Genomic DNA, 22,956 nt, shown 5'->3' with positions numbered 1-22,956 from the left:
AATGAAAAACCAAGGGAAGAAAGTGTTCCAAACTACCCTAGATGCTATATCAAGAGAATCCAATGACAGCACTGCAGAATAAATGTCAGAAAGGGAGTTCAGAATGTACATAATTACAATGATCCGAGAAGCAAAGGATGAGATAAGAGAGCAAATGCAGGCAATGAATGATTGCACCAATAAATAGTTAAGAGCAAATGCAGGAAGCAAAAGATCATTTCAATAAAGAGATAGATTCTGAAAAAAAAAAAAAAAAAAACAAATCCTTGAAGTGAGGGAAACAATAAACCAAATAAAAAATAATAAAAAATTCAATAGAAAGCATCATCAACAGACTAGATCACTTGGAAGATAGAACCTCAGACAATGAACACAAAATATTTAATCTTGAAAACAAAGCTGACCAAACAGAAAAGATGGTAAGAAATCATGAATGGAATCTCCAAAATTTATGGGATATCATGAAAAGAACAAATTTAAGAATTATTGGGATTGAGGAAGGCACAGAGATACAAACCAAAGGAATGAATAATCTATTCAATGAAATAAAATCAGAAAATTTCCCAAATCTGAAGAATGAAATGGAAAATCAAATACAAGAGGCTTACAGGACACCAAATATACAAAATTACAACAGATTCACACCAAGGCACATTATACAAAAAATACCTAACATACAAAATAAAGAAAATTTTAAAGGCTGCAAGAGAAAAGTATCAGATTACATATAGGGGGAAACAAATATGGATATCAGCAGATTTCCCAGACTAGACCCTAAAAACTAGAAAGGCCTGGAACATTTCTCAAGCTCTGAAAGAAAATGGATACCAACCAAGAATTTTATACCCAACAAAACGTAACTTCAGATTTGACAACAAAATAAAATCCTTCCATGATAAACAAATGCTAAAAGAATTTACAAATAGAAAGCCTGAACTACAGAACATTCTCAGCAAAATATTCCATGAGGAAGAAATGAAAAATAACAACATAAGTGAGCAAAGGGAGGAACTACCCTAAAGGAAAAGCAAATTAAAGGAGAAACCTAGTCGAGATAAAAACCAAAAATAAGCCAAAATGATCAGGAATACAAGTCATATCTCAATAATAACCCAGAATGTTAATGGCCTAAGCTCATCAATTAAAATACACACTGGCAGATCAGATTAAAAAGAAAGACCAAACAATATGCTGCCTTCAAGAAACTAATGTGATACAAAAAGACACCACAGACTAAAGGTGAAAGGATGGGAAAAAACATACCACGCATACAAACTCAGTAAAAAAGTACAGGTTTCCATCCTCATATCAGATAAAATGGATTTCAAGCCAAAGTTAGTCACAGGTGATAAAGAAGGATATTTCATACTGCTTAAGTGAAGCATGAATCAGCAAGACATAACAAACATAAATATTTATGCCCCAAACAATGTTGCATCCATGTATGTCAAACAAATTCTTCTCCATTCCAGGAACCAAAGAGACCACAACACAATAATACTAGGTGACTTTAACACACATCTCTCACCATTGGACAGATCTTTCAAACAAAAATTCTATAAAGAAACCATAAAACTCAATAACATACTCAATAATTTAGATTTAACAGACATATATAGAATATTCCATCCATCAATGAGCGAATAAACTTTCTTCTCAGTAGCACATGGATCCTTCTCTAAAACAGACCATATGTTATGCCACAAAGCTACTCTTAGCAAATACAAAAAATACGTGTATTCTATCAGATCATAATGGAATGAAATTAGAAAATCAATGATTTTTAAAATAAAAACAGAAACTACTCCAACACACAGAGACTAAATAATATGCTATTGAATGATGCCTAAATAACAGAAGATGTCAGGAGAGAGATAAAAAAAATTCTTAGAGGTAAAGGAGAACAATGAAACAACATATCAAAACCTCTGGGATGCTATGAAAGCAGTACTAAGAGGAAAATTCATTGCATGGAGCGCATTGAAGAAGAGAAGAAAAAGTCAACAAGTAAACGACCTAACATTACAGTTCAGAGCCCTAGAAAAAGAACAGATCAACACCAAAATAGCAGAAAACAGGAAATAATTAAAATCAGAGCTGAAATCAATGAAATTGAAACAAAAGAAACAATAGAAAAAATTGACAAAACAAAAAGTTTCTTTGAAAAAATAAACAAAATTGATATACCCTTAGCCACACTAACAAAGAAAAGTAGAGAAAAAACTTAAATTATTAAAATTTGTGATGAAAAAAGAAATATCAAAACAGACACTATTGAAATACAAAACATATTTAGAAACTATTTTGAAAATCTATACTCCAACAAAATAGAAAATCTTGAAGACATCAACAGGTTTCTAGAGATATATGATCCATCCAAACTGAATCAGGAGGACATACACAATTTAAACAGATCAAGTTCAAACAAAGAAATAGAAGAAGCCATCAAAAGCCTACCAACCAAAAAAAGTCTGGGACCAGATGGATTCTCAGTCAAGTTCTACAAGACCTTCAAAGAAGAACTCATTCCAATACTCCTCAAGGTATGCCATAAAGTAGAAAAGGAGGGAACCTTTCCAAACTCATTCTATAAAGTTAATATTACCGTGACACCAAAATCAGAAAAAGACACATGGAGGAAAGAAAACTTTAGACCAATATCCCTAATGAACATAGATGCAAAAATTCTCAAGAAAATTTTAGCAAATCACATACAAAAACATATTAAAAAGATAGTGGGTTTCATCCCAGGGATGCAAGGCTGGTTCAACATCTGGAAATCAATAAGTGTAATTCACCACATCAACAGACATAAAGCTAGGAATCATATGATTACTTCAACAGATGCAGATAAAGCATTTGATAAAATACAGTACCCCTTCATGCTTAAAACACAGAAAAAATAGGGACAGTAGGAACATACCTCAACATTGCAAAGGCTATCTATGCTAAGCCCATGGTCAACATCATTCCTAATGGAGAAAAACTGAAAGCATTCCTTCTAAAAACTAGAACAAGGCAGGGATGCCCTCTTTTACCACTTCTATTCAATATCATCCATGAAACTCTAAGCCAGAGCAATTAGACCAAAGAAATTAAAGGAATACAAATAGGAAAAGAAGAACTCAAACTATCACTAGTTGCTGATGACATGATTCTACACTTAGAGAAGCTGAAAAAGTCCACCAGAAAACTTCTAGAATTCATAAATGAATTCAGCAAAGCAGCAGGATATAATAATCAACACACATAAATCAAATGCATTTCTATTCATAAGTGATGAATCATCTGAAACAGAAATTAGGAAAAGTACCCCATTCACAATAGCCTCAACAAAATAAAATACTTGGGAATCAATCTAACAAAAAGAGGTGAAAGACTTCTACAATGAGAACTACAGAACACTAAAGAAAGAAATTAAAGAAAACCGTAGAAGATGGAAAGATCTCCCATGTTCTTGGATAGGCAGAATTAATATTGTCAAAATGACCACACTACCAAAAACACTATACAGATTCAATGCAATTCCAATTAAAATCCCAAAAATGTACCTCATAGGAAATAGAGAAAGCAATCATGAATAAGAGACCCAGAATAGCTAAAGTTATCCTTAGCAGGAAGAGTGAAGCAGGAGGTATCACAATACCAGAACTTCAACTATACTACAGAGCAACAGTAACAAAAACGGCATGGTATTGGCACCAAAATAGACAGGTAGACCAATAGTACAGAATAGAGGACAAAGAAACAAACCCACATGAGTACAGTTATCTCAAACTAGACAAAGGAGCCAAAAACATACAGTGGACGAAAGACAGCCTGTTCAACAAATGGTGCTGGGTAAACTTGAAATCCATATGCAGCTAAATGAAACTAAACCCCTATCTCTCACCCTTCACAAAACTCAACTCAAAATGGATCAAGCACCTAGGAATCAGACCACAGACCCTGCACCATCAGATGAAAAAGTAGGTCCAAATCTTCATCACATCAGCTTAGGACCAGACTTCCTTAACATGACTCCCATAACACAAGAAATAAAAGCAGGAATCAATAATTGGGATAGATTCAAACTAAAAAACCTTTTCTCAGCAAAGGAAACAATCAACAATGTGAAGAGAGAAGCCTACAGAGTGGGAGAAAATCTTTGCCACACACACTTCTGATAGAGCACTAATCTCCAGAATCTACAAAGAACTCAAAAAACTTTACACCAAAAATATAAATAACCCAATCAATAAATGAACTAAGGAAATGAGCAGACACTTCACAGAAGACCTACAAGCAATCAACAGATACATGAAAAAATGTTAACATCTCTAGTAATAAGAGAAATGCAAATCAAAACTACCCTAAGATTTCATCTCACCCCAATCAGAATGACTATTATCAAGAATACAAGCAACAATAGGTATTGGTGAGGATGTGGGGAAAAAATGTGCACTCATACATTGCTGGTGGGGTTGCAAATTGGTGCAGCTACTCTGGAAAACGGTATGGAGATTGCTTAGAAAACTTGGAATGGAACCACCTTTTGATCCAGCTATCCCACTCCTTGGCCTATACCCAAAGGACTTAAAATCAGCATACTACTGTAATGCAGCCACATCAATGTTTATAGCTGCTCAATTCACAATAGCTAGATTGTGGAACCAACCTAGTTGCCCTTCAACAGATGAATGAATACAGAAACTGTGGCATATGTACACAATGGAATATTATTCAGTCATAAAGAAGAATAAAATTATGGCATTTGCAGGTAAATGGATGGAGTTGGAGAATATCATGGTAAGTGAAATAAGCCAATCCCTCAAAAAAAAACCAAAGGCCAAATGATTTCTCTGATAAGTCGATGATGATACATAAAGTGGGGGGCAAGAATGGAGGAAGGATGGATTGCATAGAGGAAAATGAGGGGTTGGGAGGGTGTTGGGGGAAGGAAAGGTAATAGAATGTATGATTATGCAAGTGGTGTGACTCTACTTCGTGTACAACCAGAGAAATAAAAGTTGTACCCCATTTGTGTACAATGAATCAAAATAAGAAAAAAAAGAAAAGAAAAAGAAGGCAGCTGGGAATGTAGCTCATTGATAGAACACCCCTGAGCTCAATTCTCAGTATTTTAAATAAATAAATAAACAAATGGGGATTATTTATAATTCCTAATACAATGTAAATGCTATACAAATAGTTGTTATACTGTATTATTTAGAGAATAATGACAAGAAAACATCTCTGTATATTCAGTACAGACACTTTTTATTCCCCAAATATTTCTAATCCATAGCTGATAGAATCCTCAGATATAGAACCCAAGGATACCCACTGTAATTAAGATTTTGGCAAGAAGATTCCAAGAAGCCAAGAGAGAAGAGACTATGCTTCCATCCATTATACTTACTAGTAACATCTAAAATATGATATGAATCTTATAGAAGTAAGGGTATCTAATATAATTCTAGGGGTGTCTAATATAATTCTCAGAAGTCAGGTGATAAAAAGCAAAAAGTGATTCAGACACCTGGGGACTCTAACACCAGGAACAATGAAAGCCAAAGAAGACAGTATACCATCACATCATCACTGTCTTCCATGATTTCTACTCCTTCCTTATAAAAACAAACAATGTAATCACCTAAGGGGAGACTCCAACTGAATAAGCTAGTAATGGAGAAAGTGCTGCCATCAGGGCCAAATAAAACTTAAATGGTCATTTCCCTGTTAGAAGTAAAACGGAAACAGCATATGTTTGGGCAGTATAACAAGGACAATATAATGAACCTTGATTCTTGAGCCATATGGCATCTGTTAGTATGGATGCATAAGAACTGAAGACAGTAACATAAGCAAAGAGAAAGGATTGTTGCTTATCCTCTTGGAATCTGAAGAACGGAGCACATTTTCCTATTCCTTCAGATCCAAGTGATAACCATCATCTAATGCAATGTTTAGTTCCACAGGAGGTGGGTCTATTATGAACAAACAAAAACTACTCCTCAATTAGTATTATAAATAACTAAATCCAATGCCTTGAAAAGCCAGAATTCATTTGAAAAGCCCTGTGGCTGGCCAGATAAGCTACCATTTGACTGAAAATGAAAAGAAAAGGTTCAGTGGGGCAGAGTGGCACACACCTATAATCCCTGCAGCTTGGGAGGCTGAGGCAAGCCACAGTTGCAAAACTAGCCTTAGCAATTTAGCAAGGCCCTAAGCAACTCAATGAGACCCTGTCTCTAAACAAAATACAAAAAAGGACTGAGAACATGGCTCAGGGGTTAAGCATCCCTGGGTTCAATCCCTGGTACAAAAAAGAAAAAAGGTTCAATGTCACTTTAAGAAGTGGGGGGAAGGTGGGAAGTGCTGAGCAAATCAAATAAGAGGAACTAAGAGGAAGCCTACCAGCTCTGATGATGCAATCCCTTCCCAGTAGGAGCAGTTGACAGTCACCAGAAGTGGCCAGGAGGCAGAGTTGTACTATAGGAGATGGAGTCAGCTTCCAGGGGTGTGAACCTAAGACCTCTCTCTAGACAATTCCATCACATACACACAAGCAGAACTGTGTGTGATTTCAGGAAATTCACAGACTACTCACAGTCAACCCTTCACCTACTCGCAGGGTCCATTCCCTGAGTCTGCAAAGTATAACCATAGAAACTCTGTCATTGCTCCTCCATGACCTGGGCAAATGTGCCTTACCCTTCAATCTCTGGACCTGAGCTATACAGCTGTGAAAGATGAGCTAAATGCTAAAGGTTCTTCCAGTACTAAAACAAGCCTTATGTGGAAGATAAGAATCCAGTTTCTGAGAATGAGTTCTCAGTCTGTGTCTTCTCATTATAGATGACCTAAAAAAAAAATCCAACTAGAAACACTAAGCTCCCACAAGCTAAAATTTCCTTTACTACTCACCATCCAGCAGATCTTCCTCATCATCCCTGTCATGCTCCTCCACTGCCACCTCCTCCTCCTCCTCCTCCTCTTCCGCATCCTCCAGCTCCACGTCCGGGTCCAGGTCTGGATCGCTCCCTGAGGCGGATTCGTCTGACATGGCTCCCAGTGGTCCTCAGTGGGCATTACCAACTCATGGTCCACTGCAGGGGTCCTAGGAGATGACAAGAAGAATCAGAATTACCAAGGTTTCACTTAGCAGCACAAATCTTTCAAATAAAAATATACTGAAGATGAATTCCCTGAAGTTTTTGTAGGCAGAAAGGCAAGCCAATCATATCCAAATTTCAACCTTTTCTATGATTATACTACCCTGAGACATGTTTTGGCAACTCTGCCAGCTCAAGTTTCTCATGGTTGCTTTGACCAGAAAATATCTTAAAGTAATAACAACAACAACAAAATTATACCCCTTAGAATTCCCATTTGTGCTAGGTGCCTGAAATTCCAACACAGGAAGCTGAAGGAGGAGAATCACAAATTCAAGACCAATCTCAGGAACTTAGTGAGACCCTACCTGTTATGGTTTAGGTATAAGCCTCTTCCCCCGCCAAAAACAAAAGCATGTGTGAGACAGTGCAAGAATACCTGTACCTGAAATGATTCAATTATGAAAACTATAACCTAATCAGTGAATTGATGCAGTGATATGGATTAACTGGAGGGAAACTACAGGTGGGTAGGGTATGTAGGTCACTGAAGGCTTGCCTTGGGGTTTATATTTTGTTCTTGGTAAGAGAACTCTCTCTGCCATGTCCCAAGCGGCTTCTCTCCACCACATCCTTCTGCCAGGATGTTAAGCCTCACTTTGGGATCAGAGCTATAGAGTCAGTTGACTATGGACTGAACCTCTGAAACCATGAGCCAAAATAAACTTTTCCTCCTCTAAGTTGTTCTCGTCAGGTCTTTTGGTCACAGCAACACAAAGTTCATTAAAACACTCTCAAAATAAAAAGGGCTGCAGATATAGCTCAGTGGTAGAGTGCCAGTACCTCACGGGGGGGGGGGGGGGGGGGGGGGGGGTCTCATTTGTTTGTTTCTTCCTGCATCACCTATCTCCTGTGCATCAACTCCCTGAACCCATATTATCTACACATATACATATATGTATTTATAATCACAAGCTATATTCTAGGCATAGCAGGAAGAACTAAGTATGTAGGGAATGTGAAGGTCTGGTATGTACGAGGAGGAGCTATTTTTATACAGGGGTATCTGAGAAATTCTCATTAAGCAGAGGCCAGAAAGAAGCAAAGGAGTCATGGAGACATCTGGAAGTATATGATCCATTATCCATGAGCAACAAGGGCTGAATCCTGGAGTAAGACTGACTCGGAATATTCAGGGAAGAAGGATAACAGCACATCTAGATATGGGCAAGGTCTGACATTAAGCACTGTAAAGAGGGCAATTCATTCTCCATTCACCTGAATGAAGGGCTTCCAGTGAGCAGCTAGCACTATCACTCCTCCCAAGCATGTAGGGAAACTCAGGTGTGGACCCCTGTAGATATGTTGTTCTCAGGCTCTTCCCTACTTCTTGACCCAGTTCCAGTTCCAATTCTTCCAAGAAGTCTTTGTAAACTGCCCTAGACTTCTGGTATTATATGCCCTCTTCTGAACTCCATCAGTCATGCCATCCCACACTATTAATCTTCAATGAAGGATTATGTGGGCTACCTGGCAAAATGGTTTATCTTCTTCTTTGTTGTCACCTCCTAACCCTATAGTAAATCCCTAAGGCAGGGATTTAAATGGGAATTGTGTCTTTGTAACCTACAGCTAGAAGTCTATAGTATACCTGGGTTATTCTTCCTTATTTACCAACCTGCTTTACTATGTCTACAATATGCCAGAAATTGTGTATGTGTATATCTACTTCCCTCCTTCCCCTTCTCCTTCCTCATCACTTTACTATTAGGTATAAAGGTCCTTCTTTTTTCTTTTCTTTTCTTTTTTTTTTTTTTTTTTTTTTGGCACTGGAGATAGAACACTGGGGCACTTTACCATTGAGCTATATCCCTAGTGATTTTTATTTTTTATTTTGAATCAGAGTCTACCTAAGTTGCTGAGGCTGGTCTTGAACTTGCAATCCTCCTGCCTCAGTCTTCCAAGTCCTTGGGATTATAAGTGTGCAGCCACTGCATCTAGCCTAAGGTCATTTTTTTTTTTTCTGGTGTGGGGTGGGGACAGAGTAAAGAGATGTATAGATAGATAGTTCTAAGTAAATATAGCAAAATATTAACTTATAGAATCAGTGATTCTTTCCATTTTTCTGTATATTTCCAAGTTTTCATAATAAAAGGGGAGAACAAAGCAAATAATCTTTTATAAGACAAACTGCTGCAGACAACCACATAAAAAAAATCAGGTCACCCTCAAATGACTCCCATCTCCTCCAAAAAAACTTAAGCACAAGTCTCTAATTATTAAACACAAAACTTATTCCCAAACTGAAATTTCTGTTCGGCACAATTTGAAACAGAACTTCTATCTTCTGAACAAAAAGAGAGCCAGAGAGAGAAGAAGAAGAAGAGGAGGAGGAGGAGGAGGAGAAACAGTTGTGAACCTATCTCAAAGACAATGTTTCTTCTTTCAGGATTTTAGAAAACTAGAACTTAAGTTTAGAACTGCTCAGAGTTAAAAATAACAGGAATTAAGATTGTATGTGTGTCTAGATGGGTCCTGTGTTTTGCCTCTCAAGACAACTAAAGCAAAGAACAGCTGTGCAGTAAGTTGTTAATAAATTTTAAAGTTTTCCATTAATAACTCATGTCTAAAAACATCTGCAGGGCTGGAGTTGTGGCTTAGTGGTAGAGCACCCCGAGTTCAATCCCCAATACAAAAAGAGAAAAAAAAAAAAAAAGAAGCAATAAAAAAAATCAGCAAATTTAGAAGTGAAATTGACTTCTCAATAGCCATAGTGAAATATCTGAATATTCATGTATACTCTGGATATAAATGTTTATAATCTGCATTACCCCTGTTTCATTCCATACTGCTTGAGAAAAGCAGTATGTTTTTTTCCTTACAGTGTGTTCAGCTGATTACAAAGTGGCTTCTAAAGAACAATTAATTATCAGGTAGGTAATCTAAATGACTATCATCCTAGAGAAGAAATTGTGTGGTGGTGGAATGACAATCACTTTGAGGTAAACATTAACAAGGAACAGTCTTCTATATAACCCCATTTAACTAACTGCTTCAAAACAATCTCAATCCCAAGTTCCTAATAGATGCAAACATCAATTAAACATCCAATAACCATACATACTATTAGAATATAAGAGACATGGATTCATTTCTCTACTCAAAACATTGGGGAGCAATATAGACACTTTAAAATAGTACCCAGTGGGGAGGAGGTTGCATAACAGGTACCAGAATACAGTTACATAGGGGGAATAAGTTCTAATATTCTACAATATAGAAGGGTGACCATAATTCACAACAATTTATTAAAGAACTGGAAGAAAGGATTTCAAAGGCTCCCTATGCAAAGAAATTATAAATGTTTAAGGACAGGGAAATACTAATTACCCTGATATAATCACTATACCTTGTATATATGCATCAAATTATCATAAATATGTACAATAATTGTATCAAATTTTAAAAATTAAAAACATAAAAATAGTATCCAGACCATCATATGCTCATAACAGAGAAGAGATTAGAAAGCAAAGGATTTCTTCAATCCTATCAAATTTGGTTTTTCTCTTTCCCTCCCTTCCACAAGCCACTAAATTTCTTTACAGAAAAAACAAAATGAACTCGCTTCTCAGCTCTTTAGAACCATACCAACTATCTAAAGGATAAGTTTTGCTGTTACTAATCTCCTTCAAAAAGGCAACAAAGAGAACATGGCAGAGGAAAATCTGGTCTTAGTGGGCAGCAGCAGAGCTGATTACATTCTGTCTCTAAGGGACTTAACCCACACTGACACCTGGATGTAGAACCCAGCCTTTCGAACACAGGAAAGGCATCCCTGATTCAAGAATTAGCTCTTTATTATGTTAAGTGAAATAAGCCAAATTCAGAAAGTCAAGGATCATATGTTATCTCTCATACGTGGAAGCCAGCAAGAATAAAGGAAAAGGCAGGTGGTTTCTCATGAAAACCAAAGGAAAACCTAGTGGAGTAGAGGAAAGGGACAAGGGGTAGGCAGGAGGGTAAGGAAAGGGAAAATACTGGAGAAAAATACTGACCAAATTATATTGTTACATCATGAGCATGTATGAACATGTAACAATGGATCCCAAAATATAATTGTATTATGTATAATTGTAGAGCATCAATAAAAATATGGATAAACAAGAACATGGTTGTTGGTAGTAGATACAGGAAAAAAAAAAAAAAAACCACATCACCCATTTGCTCCTCATTCCACATGAAATACAGCTTGAATCCACAGTGCAGAGGGTCTCTGCCTCTAGAACACAGAGAAACTAGGAGAGTAATTACGGGTATGTACATCTTAATGAGAACCTGTGTTCTCACAAAGCAAATTCTGGGAATCAAATTCTATTTTAATGAAACTGGAGATCTAGCTATTTAAAGGAACTCTAAAGACAACCACTATGAAAAGCAAACATTCAACCCCTAAGCATGTTAATAAGCATACAGTTTAATATATTGGATTTGCTAACAAGAGGCTATAATTAACAAGAAACCCACAGCTAATCCCAGCTCAGTCCCTCACAGCAATCTTGAGAGTAAAGGAAAAGGTTGTTCTGCCCTGCTTAATTCAAAGACAAGGACACCTGACTATAAAGTGGTGCCTGGTCAAGAATCAGAAGAATTATTCATGCCCGCATAGTCCTTAGAGACATTGGGATGGGGGTGGAAGGACATAGGAAGAACCCACACATATAAACACCCTTTATTCTCAAATAGACCATGCCTGAAGAGTCCACCTTGAAATCAGAGGGTGACATATGCACACACACTGCCTCATGCAGCCCAAATAATGAGCAGCCTATGCAATTTCAAAGATTCCTTCTTAGTCTCCTGTAGCATCATGATCCTGTCTTTTAACTACATGTCCTCATTAATTCTGGTGTCCTTCAGTCGTATTAAATTTCCTCAAATGATCTCAAATAATTTCAGAGCAAGTACAACTAACTTTTTTTTTTTTTAATTAAGAATATAAATACAAAAAACTGGGGTTAACAAGAAGAGCAAAAGAAAACAAAATTTTTTGGGGGGGGGTACCAGGGATTGAACCCAAGAATGCTTAACCACTGAGCCACATCCCAAGCCCTTTTTATTTTTTATTTTGAGACAGGGACTTACTAAGTTGCTTTATGGCCTCACTAAACTGCTGAGGTTGGCTTCAAACCTACAATCCTCCTGCCTCGGCCACATCCAGTAGGAAAAAAATCTTTTAAGACACTTTCATTCCAAAGCTTTGGGCAACTCGGCTAGGAATGTAACCTAACGGTAGAGCATTTGCCTCACTCACATAAGGCCCTGAGTTCAATCTCCAACACCCAAAAAAAAAAAAAACTAATAACAATCAAAGCTTTGGCAATACCTCTTCAAACAAATCCAGTCAAATAACTTGTATAATTTCAAGATATATCAGTCCATGTTGTAGTACTGAGTACCCACAGAAACCTTCCAGTTTGCTGAGACATCCATTCTGGATCACTAAAGTAATTATTATTAAACCCCTTTTCAAAAAAGGGGTATTATTCAAAGCCCCTTTTCCTGACAAAGGAAAAGACAAAAACCTGTTCAATCACACCAATGTCTACTTCAAACCTTCACGGAAGGCCGGCGCAGTGATGTATGCCTGTAATTCCAGCAGCTCAAGAGGCTGAGGCAGTAAGATCACAGGTTTAAAGACAACTTAGAAAAGCCCTAAGCAACTGAGCAAGACCCTGTCTCAAAATAAGCAAGGGGGAGCCACAAAGTCAAAATCATCCCCCACCCTTTTTTATTTATTCATTAATTCATTTAGAGATGGTTCTCATTAAGTTGCCTAGGCTGGCTTCAAACTTGCAAACCTCCCATTTTAACCTCCCGATTATAGGCATAAGTCACTACACTTGGTCTCATTAATGGATTTTTATGTAACAGAACACAAAAAGTTCGTTGATATGCCTTCAAATCCATATTGTAGTAAACTTTTTTTTTTTTTTTTAGCTCTAGATGGACACAATACCTTTATTTTGTTTATTTATTTTTATGTGGTGCTGAGGATCAAATCCAGTGCTTCACATATGGCTAGGCAAGCACTCTACCACTGAGCTACAACCTCAGACCCACTAGACCAAAACTCTTGAGAAGAGTTTCTTAAAAGTTAATTACAGGGGCCTCAGCACCACATAAAAATAAATAAATAAAATAAAGGCACTGTGTCCAACTACAACTAAAAAAAAAAAAAAAATTAAAGAGTTTTGGTAGGACTATATACAATTATGTGGAAGGTTATTAAAACACATCCCATTTCAAATGTTTCTATAGTGGCTGGTTTTTCTTCATGTACTTCAACAGTGCAATAAGTCAACAATAAAACAATAAGTCAAAACAGACTGGATACAGAAACAACTAAGAATACACTGTCTATTCAGTCAAGACATTTTCAAATGAGTAAAAACAATCAGCTCTTTTAATATTTTTGTTTTGAAAAATAGTTATTTTTCATTAAAAATGTTATTTATGGGGCCTGGTGATACACTCAATGATAAAGCACTTGCATAGCATGCACAAAGCTCTGAGTTTAATTCCAAGAACAGAAAAAGGAAGCTATGATCTGGGGGTATAGCTCAGAGGAAGAACTCATGCTGAACATGCACAGGGCCTGGGTTCAAGCCCCAATATCAAAATAATAATAATAATAATAATAATTTATGTTAAACAGAATGAGTTTGTTTTTTAATGAATTAACATTATTTCTCAGTTTTAATTTCCAGTACAGAAAATATTGATAAATATAACCCAGTGACACTCTTAAAAATTGAAGACCCCAAGGAACCAAGACCAAAAATTCTTTTTTTTTTTTTTTTTTTTTTTTTGGTTAGAACATTAAAATTATACATAGTAGTTAGGTTGATTTTGGCAAAATCATAAATGCAAGAAATTTGATTTCAATCCCCATTTCCCTTCTCCTTTTCCATACTTCCCTCCCCCATTCTCCTTCCTCTGTTCTAATGAAGACCAAAAATCTAGACAACTGCTGTTCTACAAGATTCTAAGATCAATAGTCTATTTCCTCAAATTTTCAAAGAGAAAAACTGGCACTTTTTAAATGTAATAAGCAAAACACCAGATTACGAGAATATCACAAAATATTTTAACTATTATATAATGTAAAACAAATTTTAAAAACTATGATTAATCTGATCTATAAATCAAATATACAGCCAGGCACAGTGGCGAATGCCTATAATCCCAATGGCTCAGGAAGCTGAGACAGGAGGATCTCAAGTTCAGTCAGCCTCTTCAAAGCAACTCAATGAGGCCCTGTCTCTAAATAAGATATATAATAGGGCTGGGGATGTGGCTCAATGGTCAAGTGCCCCAGTGAGTGCGATCCCTGGAACCAAAAAACATAAATAAAAAAAAAAAACTAAAAAAGATCATATAGACAGGTTATTTTATAAATGTAATTTAACCATCAAAGGCAAATTTTCTCAATGACTGAAGTCATTTGCAAAGTCAGATTTTTGCTTTTACCAGGGAATCTCTGCTATCTGCATTCCATTTAAAATGTCCAAGGGCTGATATTTCCTATGCTCCCTGCAAGCTCACATGCTTAGGCCCTTCACTGGAAAGGTCACTGAGCAACACAGCCCTGCAGCAGTCCCAGGCATTTTGAATGAGTAGGAGTAAATGTCTGGAAGTTCACTATGAAGGAAGCAAGTACAACATTCATTTCATTCTCCATGGAATCACGGCCACAGAGGAATAAAGGTTGTGGCACGGGGAACAACTATTGGATTAAGAAGATATGAACTAAAGCAGGGTTGACCGTTTGGGCTGAGAAGGCTGGGTGACACAGGCACTACTCCATCATCTACAAAGTTGGGCTCTGCAAAATTCACACACACACAAACATCATTATCAATGTAATATGAGGTAATAAGGCAAGAATGAAAGCAAATCTGGCTAAATCTTTTTCCATTCAACTTGTGAGTCCTATATCTCTTTCCACACGTGTGTATGCATGCACACTTGCACACACTAGAAATAGAACCCAGGGTCTTGCACATGCTAAATGTACACTCCACCACTGAGTATGTTTACCCTTAGCCCCAACTCAAATGTCTTAAGATGGAGATTGTAGTAAGGATCCATATGGCAGTGGCATGAAGTCCACTTTCCCCAGGCTTCCTTGAGTCTAAAACAGCCCTTAATGTAGATCATCCTAAAAGCAAATCAGTTTTATCTGCTAGACCCTGAAATGAAGAGAAAACCAAACCATTCTCAGTTTTTCATCCTTCCAACTTCCCCATCACCAGTCTTTTCCCAAAAGAGAAGCACTTGTACTCTGAGGCTTCTCCCTCTCCTGAGAGTTCAGAATCAAGGAGCGCAGTCTCTGCTTTCAAACCCAGACAAATACAAGCTGAGTGTGAAGGAGGTGGTCTGCCCTTAATAATCGTGTAAACATTCAGAATGAACTATGGCAAAGACTTCTGGATCTAGTCAAGCTACCCATCAGACAAAAATCCTGAAAAGCTCCATGCACGTACTATTCAAAATAAAAGCTCTTTCAAGTAAGACTACAAAGGGACCCTACACAAATCCTTTAATAATATAAAAAGGGCTAATTTTCTGAATTAATGTTGATCACTTTAGATTTTCTATTACCAAATCTTTTAAAATAGCAACACATACATATATGTTGTCTCTCTCTCTCTCTCTCTCTCTCTCTCTCTCTCTCTCTCTCTCTCCTTTTTTTTTTTTTTTTTTTTTTTTTTGGTACCAAGGATTGACCCCAGGGGGTGTTTAACCACTGAGCCACATCCCCAGCTCTTTTTTTAAAATTTATTTAGATCCAGGGTCTCACTGAGTTGCTTAGGGCTTCACTAAATTGCTGAGGCTGGTTTTGAACTCATGATTCTCCTGTCTCAGCCTCTAGAGCTACTGGGATTACAGGCACAAGCCACTGTACCTGGCAGGTTGTCTCTTTACTACAGTTTTTCCTTAGGTAGTATCTATCTCAAATAAAAGTTTTAATGGGTGACTACTATTTTTGTGGTATATGCTTATATTTTCAAAATATTCTAGAGCAAAAAATATAATAATGTTATTGTATTTATACGGCTATTCAATTTTTCACTTGTCTTTGACTTGGACACTCTGTGCACTTAGCTCCTCTGGCTCCCCTTATTTTTTTTTTTATTTGTGATATCATACAAAAATATACCTGATCTCTGTCACTGGTTCCTGCGTAGTAGTTCCTAAATCTCTTGGAACTTCATAATCCTAATGAAGTAACTTAGGCTGGGGCTCCTTGACAGCCTCAGAATCGGGCTAAGTACCAGAAAGACTGAATAGTAGACTAGAGGAACTCCAGGCAGTATCAGAACTAAACTGAACATCCAGCTGGTATAAGAGAATCAAAGAATTGGCTACTGGTATAAATCCAGATCTGCAAGTGCAGCAAAAAATTTAAAGATTCATTTTTTTTTCCTTTCTTTGTTGGTACTGGGGACTGAACCCTAGAATGCTTCATCACTGAGCTACATCCCCACATGTTTTTATTTTTTATTTTGAAATAGAATTTCACTAAATTGCTGAGGTTAGCCTCAAACTTACAATCCTCCTGCCTCAGGCTCCTGAGTCATTGGGATTACAGATGTGCACCACTGTGCTTGGCTGAAGATCTCTTTCTTGACCTCCCATAACGTAAACTAAACTATGAAATTCATATCAATGCAAAAGGTAACTGTATCTTTAAAATACTAAATGTCACCTTTTTAATTTATGTGAATTAGTAATTAAATGGTACAGGGTTTGTAAACAGAAATTCAAAGTAGGTTCTACCTCCTCATTTCACAAACAAAGAAAAGAACCCCAGATGAACCAACACTATTGCACATGCAATGTTTTCCATATTTCTAATGAATATTAAAATTAAGAGAAAAGTAGCAGAAACAATGAAGATCGTTAGTGATTTAACCAGTTCAAAATATGCATAAAGATGGGCTTATGTCCTGATAAACCCATCATCAGATGAAAATATTAAGTTGAAAAATGCATTTACTACACCTAACCTAACAAATATCATAGCTTAGCAACCTAGTACACTGAAGGTACATGCTATATACTCTCATGATGTACAGCTGACTGTGAGCTGGAGTTCACTGTAGCTGCCCAGCATTTCAACAGCATCATACAGCATATGCTAGCCTGGGAAAAGATCAAAATTCAAAACTGGAAGTATGGTTTGGTTTCTATCAAAAGTGTACAACATTTTTGTCCTTGCAAGGTCAAAAATTCTAAGTAGAACCGTCAAGAGTCAGTGACCTTCTGTGAAGTCTAACCATTTCCAGTCTATTAGATACCTCCCCTACTTTAGCCAAAACAACCCTTTTGGATACCAAGTCTGCTAGTAGCTACTAAAATGTGGAAGGACTAAATTACACAAGTGAATTCTATTCAAACACAACCCCTTTCCTCTTAAAGCAGCAGCACCTTCCCAAGAATGCCATAAGGAAGTCAGGCTCTGAATGAGTATTAAAAGACGACTCCTGGGAATAAGTATATATACCTCACCATATATGGAAAATAATCCTCCAAAAATTGTTTCAGATTAGAGGACAGTACATGCAATGTGTAATCCTGGGTTAAATGCTATGCCTGGAAGAAAAAATAGCTACAAAGGCTAGTACTACAAACCCTATAGAATTGAGTATAAACTGTGGGCAAAATAATATCAATATCAAATTTCCTGATTTTGAAAATTGATCTGTGATTATATAAGAGAATGTTCTTAGCAAATACATGATGAAGTATTTTGTGGTAAAAATAACTTCCTAAGAGACAGCAAGAAAGTATATATTTTTCTGTTCTTACTTCTCCAATGATTTAAACACTTACGTACAAAAAGACCATATTTCAAAGTATGGATCTAAAATATTACCTGGCCAGTCTCTATTGTTAATTAGTAACAAACTTTTTTTCCTTTTAGACTCAATGACTTAGGGTTAAAAAGGCTAATTAAGCCTCCCAGCAATCCCATGCATAGACAGGGTGTCCTCTTGCTAAGAGTTGTATCTTTCCCTCTTTCTCAGCAGGAATTAAGTAAAAGTCTCACTTGGATTGTCTCTGGGAGCTCTAGGCATGATCAATGTCATAAACAAATGGCATCCTACAAGCAGGCGTAAATTGGACTCACCTGTCTGCCCTCCCTCTTTATGTGGATATGTGACCCAGTTCTGAACAGTCCTCTAAGGAGACTTAACCTAATCCAGCTATAGGACAAATGTTACTCTTTCTCTGTGGTCAAAATTAATCTAATGTGGGCTGGGGATATGGCTCAGTTGGTAGAGTACTTGCCTCACAAGCACAAGACCCTGGGTTCAATCCCCAGCAGGCAAAAAAAAGAAAAAAAAAAAATCTAATCTGTACTCAGAGCATATACAGGTTCTTTTCACTCCAGCACTATAGAAATAAGATAACTTAAACCGGGAATGGTGGTGCACAGCTATAATCCCAATGACTTGGAACGCTGAGGAAGAAGGATTGCAAGTTTGTGACCAGCCTCAGCAAATTAGCAACACCCTAAACAATTTAGCAAGACACCTTCTCAAAATAAAAAGTAAAAAGGGCTGGAAAGCCTAGCACAGTGCCTCATAACTAATCCCAGCAGCTTGGGAAGCTGAGACAGGAGGATGATCCCAAGTTCAAAGTCAGCCTCAGCAATTTACCAAGACCCTTGGCAACTTAGCAAGACCCTGTCTCAAATTTTTAAAAAATTTGGGGATGTGGTTGGGGATGTGGTTCAGTGATTAGGCAACCCTGGGCTCAATCCCCAGTACCAAAAAGAAAGAAAATATGGCTAAAAGACACACCAGTTTGAACGAGACTCACTTGTATAAACTTGCCCTATAAGTCTCTCTCTAGCTGAACACTGAACCAAAATACTGAAGAAAACAGTGACATTTGAATATTAGCGAAGAGAATTGGAAAAGTAAGTAATACTTGACCTAAAGCAAAAATAATGACATAGAAAAAAGATTCTTCTTTCAAACTAATACTCCTATAACTTCTCTAGGGAAAAGTGTATGGAGTCCAAACAAAACTCAGGCTACAGATTTTTCAAATAAGAAGATCAGCAGTAAAACCCTATTTTTGTAAATAGAAAATAATGGATATTACCTTAGAAGAAGAATATCTGTCAAAGACCACAACATAGCCTATATGTGTATGCCATGCACATTCCATACTTTTTAGATAGAGGCTATTTCATGGAAACAAAATCAAACTTCATCATACCAAATGGGAAGTATAAAGGCCAAAATAGTTCACACAAGACCATATAGTCACGAAATACTGTCACAGTCAAGGGAACAAAGGACACAGGCTGAAATGAACTAAGAGCTTGAGAAAATAATTTAAAAAGTGGCTGGGTGTGGTGACTGTACTCCCTACTACTTGGGAGGCTGAGGCAGTAGAATCACAAGTTTAAGGCCATCCCAGGCAATGTAGGGAGAACTGTCTCAAAATAAAATATTTTTGGAAAGGGCTAAGGCTGTAGCTCAATAGCAGAGCACCCCTGGGTTCAATCTCGAGTACTGCCAAAACAGAAGAAAAAGGAGGAAAACAGTGGCTGACAGTTATTTTGGAAAAAGAATGATTAGAGGGAAAAACAGGCTAGTGATTTATTCAGACCAAAGTCTAAGCACTTTTCATATAAAGTCACTCTGCCAGGCACTCTAGGGAAGGTACAATACATGATTCGAAGAAGAAAACCCAGAAGTAGAGCAAAAAGCATGAGACTATGACTCCAAAACAGAAAGAATCAACAAAAATGTCATTTGGGGCCACAAAGAAGTCTACATCATTTGAATAAGCACTAAATCAAATCTGGTCATAATAGAAAAATTCTATTTGTAATAATGAAATGAGAGGTAGTACTATTGCCTCACCAAGGACACTATGAAGCATCTTCTTCCCTATTATACTAAACATCCACCCTGAATACTCTCATTCTCTCTCTCTCTCTCTCTCTCTCTCTCTCTCTCTCTCACCTGGTCCCATGGCACCCAGAGACTTACATTCACCATGATGCAGTTAAGGATACTATTGAGGATTGCAGGGCAAAGCCATACCTTGAAATTAAACCCTAAACCTTTGCCTACTCATTACTCATTATGCCAACCTCCAACACTTCGCAACCATTAAGACAATTCACTGAGAGACAACTACCAAATCTCAAGGGCAGAGACTCAGAACCTGTAGCAGGTTCCAATATTCTAGTCACTCACCCAATGAGTAGTTATTAAACATTCTTGGGACCTATTCTCAAGTGGACATTTCTCTAGAGCTACAGCCAAAATTAATGTCTGTCCAAAAAAGGGAAGGGGAGTGAGTGAATAATGATGAGCTAATCCTCTCTCCCGCTCACCACAGCAAACAAGAATGAGTGAGATTCACTGTTACATAACAGTGAGGCTGAACAAAAGGCCCAGCTAAATCAATGGTGGCAGTTGCAGAGCATCATATACCAAGGGCTAGAAGCTGCTACTTGGTCATGCTAAGTGATAGGATACTGATCACCCCAATATTCTAGAATCTCATCGTCTCTCCCATTAACTAAAGACAAAAAATCATGGGTTTTAAAAACAATTCTGACAGGAAGACATCTTCATATTCACATGTACCCATGTTAAGATATTCCTGGTTTGGTTTGTTTTTGTTTTGTTTTGTTTTTGGTATTGGGGATTGAACCCAGGAATGCTTTACCACTGAGCAAGATCCTCAGTCCTTTTCATTTTGAGACAGGTTCTCACTAAGTTGCTTGAGGGGCTTGCTAAATTGCTGAGGTTGGCCAGAAAATTGGAATCCTCCTGCCTCAGCCTCCATAGTTGCTGGGATTATAGGCCTGGGCCACCATACGCATCAAGACATTCCTGCTCTTAATGAAGTTCATATCATTGTTATTATTTCATCAGCTTAGATATGATACAGTAGAAAGGTCTCTAATTAAATTTTTCTTAATATTAGTATTATACAAACTAACCTTATTCTTAATGAGAAAAATATAAAAATTATATACTTACATATTTTGTTATATAACTTCAAAAAAGTATTATATAACAAGGACCCATGTAGTTTTACAAATGCCTTTAGCACTGCTATTGTCTTAATCAATAATTATGAAATGTACCCCATTTCAAATTTTAGAATTAACCCAAACTGATGGTGCATGCCTGTAATCTCAGCAACATGGGAGGCCAAGGCAAGAAGATTGCAAGTCCAAGGACAGCCTCAGCAACTTAACAAGGCTCTAAGCAATTTAGCAAGACCGTGTCATAAAATTTAAAAATAAAAGGGATGGGGGTGTAGCCTAGTGGTAAAGTGCCCTTGGGTTCAAGTCACAGTACCAAAAAATGGAGGAAGGGAGGGAAGGAAGGAAGTAAGGAAGGGAGGGAGGGAGGGAGGGAGGGAGGGGGAAGGAAAACAGTAAGAGAGAGAAAAAAAAGAATTAACATAAACCAAGATTAAGTATGTCATTTTTCCCCCAGTACTGGGTGTTGAACCCAAGGGTACTCTACCACTGAACTACATCATCAGTCCTTTTTTATTTTATTTTGAGGTGGGTTCTCATTAAGTTGTCCAGGCTAGCCTGGAACTTGCAATCATCCTGCCTCAGTCTCCTGAGCTACTGGGATTACAAATGTGGGACCACCATTCCAAGCTAAATATGTCATTTTGTAGCTTCCCTACTGAACAAACTTTTGCAACAAAAGCCTAAAAAATCATCATCCACTAAAGAAATTTTTGTAAAAAAAGTGAAAAAGAGAGAGAGAAAGAAAAAAGAAAAAGGAACTGAAAGGGAGTAATTCACTGCATACTGGGTATACCAGAACTGAAGGCAAGAAAGCACCAAAGATTCTAATCACAGCTCTAGACTAACCAGTGGAAATCAACACAAACACATTTAACAAGTTGGGCAAGGACTTCCTGCCTGGCACCCTGGCAGACAAGAGACCCTGCAAAATTTCTCCAATTGCAAAACACTTAGAAATGTGAATAAAATTATAATGTCAACTCAGGAGGCTGAGAAAGGAGGATCACAAGTTCGAGGCTAGCCTCAGCAACACAGTGAGGCCCTAAGTTACTCGGTACCCTGTCCCAAAATAAAAAAATGAAAAAGCTGGAAATGTAGCTCAGTGGTAAAGCACCCCTGGGTTTAATCTCCAGTACCAAAAGTAATTATAATAAGCATTCTTTTTAAATGCACAGCTGTGCTCACAAGAAGGTAACAGAAACCCCCAATGACCAAAAGTGAAAAGCAAACTAAAAAACACAAACTATAAATCTCTTGAGTTTTGAAAGCTGACACTGCAGCAGTCCTGGGGGAGAGGAGAAGGATAATCAGGAGTGGGGTGAAAGGAGATAAGAGACAATGTGTTGGGCTCAAAGAAGCTATAAAGGAGGAACTAACTTGGTGGGATGGGAAGATGGGACATGCCAGTAATCTCAGTGACTCAGAAGGCTGAGGCAAGAGGAGCTCAAATTCAAGGCCAATCTCGGCAACTTAGAAAGACTGTCTCAAAAATAAAAAGGGCTGGGGATATAGTTCAGTGGACAGCATGCCTGGGTTCAATCCCCAGTACTGCAAATAAATAAAAAGGAGGAGCTGACACAAAGCCAGGACCTTGAAGACTTATGCTGTTGTGAAAAAGCAAACTAGGAAAAACCTGCCCACCAACACAGAGAACATAGAAACTCCTGTCCACCTAAGTTGAAGGAGGAATAAAAAAGTATCCAGTGGAAATCTGTAACCATCTGCTCTCGAACCAATTTGAGATCTAAATACATACTTTCC

General features: G+C 37.5%; 1 protein-coding gene across 3 annotated transcripts in view; it reads right to left on the bottom strand.

The window, feature by feature from the left end:
* Nucleotides 1-22,956, bottom strand: part of RAD54L2 (RAD54 like 2) — a 152,499-nt gene that overhangs the window by 78,202 nt on the left and 51,341 nt on the right. For all 3 annotated transcript variants that reach the window (XM_079101045.1, XM_079101043.1, XM_079101044.1), the window contains exon 2: nt 6,910-7,091. In XM_079101045.1, coding sequence (XP_078957171.1) covers nt 6,910-7,048 — 139 coding nt within the window. In that variant the 5' untranslated portion in view covers nt 7,049-7,091. The remainder of the gene's footprint in view (nt 1-6,909; nt 7,092-22,956) is intronic.

The sequence above is a fragment of the Sciurus vulgaris genome (assembly GCF_902686455.1).
Source record: "Sciurus vulgaris genome assembly, chromosome: 10".
Classification (NCBI taxonomy): domain Eukaryota; kingdom Metazoa; phylum Chordata; class Mammalia; order Rodentia; family Sciuridae; genus Sciurus; species Sciurus vulgaris.
This window is presented reverse-complemented; position numbering and strand designations above follow the sequence as displayed.